At 41.3% G+C, this 6,503-nt stretch overlaps 1 protein-coding gene across 6 annotated transcripts in view; it reads right to left on the reverse strand.

Moving 5' to 3' along the window:
* The window catches only part of FGD4 (FYVE, RhoGEF and PH domain containing 4), a 206,249-nt gene that overhangs the window by 65,543 nt on the left and 134,203 nt on the right, over nt 1-6,503 (reverse strand). For all 6 annotated transcript variants that reach the window (XM_034780008.1, XM_034780025.1, XM_034780032.1 and 3 more), the window contains exon 2: nt 3,430-3,591. In XM_034780008.1, the coding sequence (XP_034635899.1) occupies nt 3,430-3,591 (162 nt within the window). The remainder of the gene's footprint in view (nt 1-3,429; nt 3,592-6,503) is intronic.

Here is a 6,503-nt window from a genome sequence, read left to right on the forward strand (position 1 = left end):
ACACACACACACACACACACACACACACACACACACACACACATATATATATATGTATACATATATATACACACACACACAGTATAAGTTTTAAACAGAATTTAATACTGGTACACAGTGATGATGTGAAGCTTGGTTGAGGTGGAAGACTCAGAGGGTGGGATATTTCCCTTACTGCTAAATGATGAACTAGCAATTGGCTGAGCCCTCAAGGGTTAACTCTCTCACTCTGCAAGGCAGCAGGGAGGGACGGAGGGAGGGAGGTGAGACATAGCAGACACACACACACACACACACACACACGGTATGTGTGAGAGAGAGATATGCGCATTTCCCCTTTAAGTACACTGCCTTGTTAATTAGATCAGCTTACTGAGACCACAGCTGCTGCAAGCGCTCTCTGGCAAGAAGTGGACAAAGCAAGCGGCTGCCAAATGACGCTAGAAGGAAGCATTACACAACTTTAAACGAGCACGTTCCCTAATTGATCAGCAACGTACCAACGTTAACCGGGACGACTTTAAGTGAGGAGTTACTGTAGGTGTGTTTAGGCTACGTTCCCCTAGTTTGCTTATGAGAATGTCATGTGAGACAGTATGAAAAGCCTTATTAAAGCCAAGATTATATCACATGTACTGCTTCTCCACCCCACCCTCTGCTTCACAAGGCTTGTTACTCTGTCAAAGAAGGATATTAGGTTGGTTTGACATGAGTTCTTGATAAATCCATGTTGACTGTTACTTATCTTTTTAATATCTTCTATATGCTTACAAACTGATTCATTATTCGCTCCATTGCCTTTATGACTGGGCTAGAATTCTCTGAGTTATCTTTATTCTCTTTTTTATAGATAGGTACTACATTTACCCTTTTCCAGTCCTCTCCCATCATCCATGAGTTCTCAAAGATAATGGCTCAGAACTCTCCACAGCCAGTTGATTCAGTATCTCGTCAGTCCCTGCCGACTCGTCTAAGTAATTCTTAACTAGTTCTCTTATTTTAAGCCTCAGATCCTAACCCATTTACACTGATGTTCACTATACTAGTCATCTGATCACTGCTAAAAATGAAAGAAAAAAAAAGGCATTTAACACTTCAGCTGTTGCTGCATTTTCTGTTACTGTCTTTCCCGCCTCATTAAGTAATGGACCCACCCTGTCCTTGGTCTTCCTCTTGCTTCTCACATACACCTCTACCCCGATAGAACGCTGTCCTCAGGAGCCAAAAAAATCTTACCGCATTATAGGTGAAACCGCGTTATATCGAACTTGCTTTGATCTGCCGGAGCACGCAGCCCCGCCCCCCTGGAGCGCTGCTTTACCATGTTAGATCCGAATTAGTGTTATATCGGGTCGCATTATATCGGGGTAGAGATGTATTTGTAAAATGTTTTCTTGTTACCGTTTAGCTATCTTTAGAAGGCAAATCAAAGTGAATATGTAATTCATTGGCGGGAGTGAGGGAAATATACTTCCACCATTCAATGTGCACATTTGCATAATAAAGAGCAAAGAATAATACGTTCAACATAAAGTGTTCTTCTCCCACCCAACCACCCACCTCACTACCTAGGGGTTCCCATTTCTGCTAGAACCTGAAATTCCCCCTTAATGCCTCCTACTCAGCTACATTGATGACATCTTCATCATCTGGACCCATGGGAAGGAGACTCTGGAAAAATTTCACCATGATTTCAACAGCTTCCACCCCACCATCAACCTCAGCCTGGACCAATCTACACGGGAGGTCCACTTCCTAGACACCACAGTGCAAATAAGTGATGGTCACATTAACACCACCCTATTCCGAAAACCCACTGACCGCTATGCCTACCTTCATGCCTCCAGCTTCCATCCTGGACACACCACACGATCCATTGTCTACAGCCAAGCACTGAGATACAACCGTTATCTGCTCCAACCCCTCAGACAGAGACCAACACCTACAAAATCTTCACCAAGCATTCTCAAAACTACGATACCCGCATGAGGAAATAAGGAAACAGATCAACAGAGCCAGACATGTACCCAGAAACCTCCTACTGCAAGACAAGCCCAAGAAAGAAACCAATAGAACTCCACTGGCTATCACATACAGTCCCCAGCTAAAACCTCTCCAACATATCATCAGTGATCTACAACCCATCCTGGACAACGATCCCTCACTTTCACAGGGCTTGGGTGGCAGGCCAGTTCTCGCCCACAGACAACCCACCAACCTGAAGCATATTCTCACCAGTAACCACACACACCGCACCATAGTAACTAACTCAGGAATCAATCCATGCAACAAACCTCGATGCCAACTCTGCCCACATATCTACACCAGCGACACCATCACAGGACCTAACCAGATCAGCCACACCATCACCGGTTCATTCACCTGCACGTCCACCAATGTAATATACGCCATCATGTGCCAGCAATGCCCCTCTGCTATGTACATCGGCCAAACTGGACAGTCCCTCCGTAAAAGGATAAATGGACACAAATCAGATATTAGGAACGGCAATTTACAAAAACCTGTAGGAGAACACTTCAACCTCCCTGGACACACAATAGCAGATTTAAAGGTAGCCATCCTGCAGCAAAAAAACTTCAGGACCAGACTTGAAAGAGAAATTACTGAGCTTCAGTTCATCTGCAAATTTGAAACTATCAGCTCAGAATTGAACAAAGACTGTGAATGGCTAGTCAACTACAAAAGCAGTTTCTCCTCCCTTGGTGTTCACACCTCAACTGCTAGAAGAGGGCCTCATCCTCGCTGATGGAACTAACTTCATTATCTCTAGCCTTACTCACTCTTGCTTGCATATTTATACCTGCCCCTGGAAATTTCCACTATATGCATCCGAAGATGTGGGTATTCACCCAGGAAAGCTCATGCTCCTATACGTCTGTTAGTCTATAAGGTGCCACAGGACTCTTTGCTGCTCCTACTCAGCTGGGCTGTTTTGCTCACCATCTAGCTTAAATATAGGATCATATCCTTCCAACTCAGGGATGTAGGACTCCTTTTGGAAACTAGCAGGAGACTCAGGGAGCCCCTCAATGCCAATTGGCAGAGGGTACACAAAACCATAACTCATCAGGCCTGACCCACTCATTGCCCCAATTCACCTTTGTCATAATCTGTAGCTAAATAGTGTTGTGTGAAGTGTCTCATGCAAACTGGTAATATACTGTGCCTAAACCCTAAACCTATCGTTTTGCTGGCTTGACTGTGTCTCCAATGTAAATTAAGCAAGGTGAAACCAAAGTCAATGAAAAGGACATTTACTTGTAAGGTAAACAAAGGTGAGCCAGATGACCACTTAATCTCAAAAGGGAATGGAGGCTGCACCCCCCAGGAAGCCTGCCTGCCTCTTGAAACAGGGTCAATTAGCCACAGAATGACTTATGTAAACAGAGCATTTGCATCTGTACTTACCTTGTGGCTTTGGACTTGAAGCTGAACGTGGGGATTGTTTAACTGGCACGTTTCCATTTATTCCCTGAGCCGCTTCATTGCATACGTTCTGCTTGACTAGCCAGGTTGTGCTATTTGCTGAGCAAGACTTAGTTAGGAGACTCTTTGGACAGGTGCTGCTGTCTGTAGGGAGAGGAAAAAAGGAAAAAAGCAAGCATGAGTAATGCTTAGTATAGCAGGGATATAATGTTCTACACCAGTGGTCTCCAAAGTGGGGTGCACAAGAGGATCCATCGGGGTGCGCGGCAGGAGGAGCGCCGCCAGAGCAGTGCCATTCGGGCGGCTTTTTTTTTTTTTTTTTTGCGCGCTGGGGCAGCAAAAAATGGTAGAACCAGCCCTGCGGCGCGGCAGGGGGTGCGTGCTCAAAAATTTTGTACTGATAGGGGTGCACGATCAAAAAAGTTTGGAGACCACTGCTCTACACAGTATGTTCTATCATTTCACTTCCACAGAGAAAGTTATGAATGATTTTGTGGCAGCCCTGGGTACTGGGTTTCACATTTCCAGTTACTGTTCCATTTAAATGTCTATAAATAGTTTCACTCTCTCTGTGTGTTCTTTCTTGGTAAAATTAAAGAAATTGTCTAGTTTTAAAAAATTTGTTGCCACATAAAGACAACCTCTCAAATCCTTTCATATCTAGCAATATTTTGTGAACAGATTTAGATACGCAAATAGAGTGACCGAACAACTATTTTGCTTTTCTTATATGGATTTTGCCAAGATGCACACTGAGCTACCTGGATTGGCAAACAGATACTTCAATAAAGACTACCGTAGTGGACATTTGACTGACTAAAGGTAACAACTTTCCTATACGATCACCCACTCTGGTGATAATGGGTTACGTACGTAAAGAAGGAATCTTAAAATTGCCTTTTATCTCATCTAACTGTATTTGTTATTTCATTCTCCAAGCACTCTATTATAAGCATCTGAAAAGAAATCTGATATGATTCTCCCAGCAAGATGTGATTTATGCCAACAAGCGAAAAGATATGTTATCTTCTTTGCCTAAAGACAGCTTGATGCAACACCAGAGGTTAAGATCATTTTTCAAAAACACATTGGAGATTACAAATGGGCTAGCAGTACTAGTCACGCTTTTCAATCTCACATTCAATTAATCTTTAATTCTCAGGAAGCATTTCTTGACCAACTACTTCTACAATTCCACTAATTTAATAATAGAAAAATAAGATCATCAGATATTTAAGACCCTGAGTCAAATTTTTCAAAAGTAAGAGCCTTTAGTGAGGTCAGTAGGAGCTGTTAGGTGTGCAGCATTTTTGAAAGGCCGGCAGGTGGTCTAAATACAGCTTTAGGAGTCTTAATTATAGGCTTTTATGTTTGAAAATTTTGATCATGGTTTCTTAAACCCTAGCTGCAAAATAATAAAATAGAGTCTAGCATAAAAGGTTTTCAGAATTGTTTCCACTGCAAAGTTGATGGTTAATAAATTATTTAAGATTTAAAACACCCCCCCCCCCCCCCCCCCCCCCCACACACACACAAAACATCCCATCAAGGGGCTGGTTTTATGAATGGGCTAGACTACGTTCGAGATTCCTGTCAAATGAACTCTTTTATTCAAAATAAAGAAACATTTGTCCTATTTACAACACAATATTTGTTGGAGTTTTAAAAGTTATTTAGAAATTTAAGTTATATTTCAAACTTATGGTGCTATTTTCTTCAAAAGCACATGAACTGCCTACTATGAAGTGCAGTTTATTCTGGCATGGTTAATAGGTTATGCTTAGTTTTCATGAAGGGTACCCAGAACTTAAACTGAAGTAGTGCAAGGAAACCTTGCTGTAAGATATCCTTATATAATGTTTAGTAGTCATACCCTGGGGACATCTAGTGTATAATAATTCCCAGGAACGGTCAGCTTTGGCTTCAAACCAGTGTCTTAAAACAAACTTAATTTAGCCTGGAAGGCAACGGAACTTGGAAGTGCTACTTACAATCCTATTAGGCATGCAAGAAATAAAACACACTGCAAAAGGCTGCAGATTTTACTGGACTGCAATAGGTTTGTATTGCATTTGTTTTCAACTGGAGAAAAACGAAACATTTGTTTACACCTGCAAATTTGTTCTCTGCATCAAATATTTACAAATCTTGAATGAAACTCCTGGAATTTCAGTTGCGTACCAATAAAATGCTAGCTAGTTACTTGTACGGTCTTAATACACTAATAACTTTGGGGATGGTAAAACTAAATACATTGGGGGAGGGCAAAGAAAGAAAAAGATTGGAAAATCCCACTGGGATATATTTCACATACACTCATTGTTGCATATCCCGGTGGGATTTTCCAATCTTTATTTATATCTCTATAATCTATTTATTAGAGCATAAGCTTTCGTGGGCTACAGCCCACTTCTTCGGATGCATAGAATGGAACATATATTGAGGAGATATATATACACATACAGAGAGCATGAACAGGTGGGAGTTCATGCTCTCTGTATGTGTGTATATATATATATATATCTCCTCAATATATGTTCCATTCTATGCATCCGAAGAAGTGGGCTGTAGCCCACGAAAGCTTATGCTCTAATAAATAGATTATAGAGATATAAATAAAGATTGGAAAATCCCACCGGGATATGCAACAATGAGTGTATGTGAAATATATCCCAGTGGGATTTTCCAATCTTTTTCTTTCTTTGCCCTCCCCCAATGTATTTAGTTTTACCATCCCCAAAGTTATTAGTGTATTAAGACCGTACAAGTAACTAGCTAGCATTTTATTGGTACGCAACTGAAATTCCAGGAGTTTCATTCAAGATTTGTAAATATTTGATGCAGAGAACAAATTTGCAGGTGTAAACAAATGTTTCGTTTTTCTCCAGTTGAAAACAAATGCAATACAAACCTATTGCAGTCCAGTAAAATCTGCAGCCTTTTGCAGTGTGTTTTATTTCTTGCATGCCTAATAGGATTGTAAGTAGCACTTCCAAGTTCCGTTGCCTTCCAGGCTAAATTAAGTTTGTTTTAAGACACTGGTTTGAAGCCAAAGC

The sequence above is a fragment of the Trachemys scripta genome, chromosome 1 (genome assembly GCF_013100865.1).
Source record: "Trachemys scripta elegans isolate TJP31775 chromosome 1, CAS_Tse_1.0, whole genome shotgun sequence".
NCBI lineage: Eukaryota > Metazoa > Chordata > Testudines > Emydidae > Trachemys > Trachemys scripta.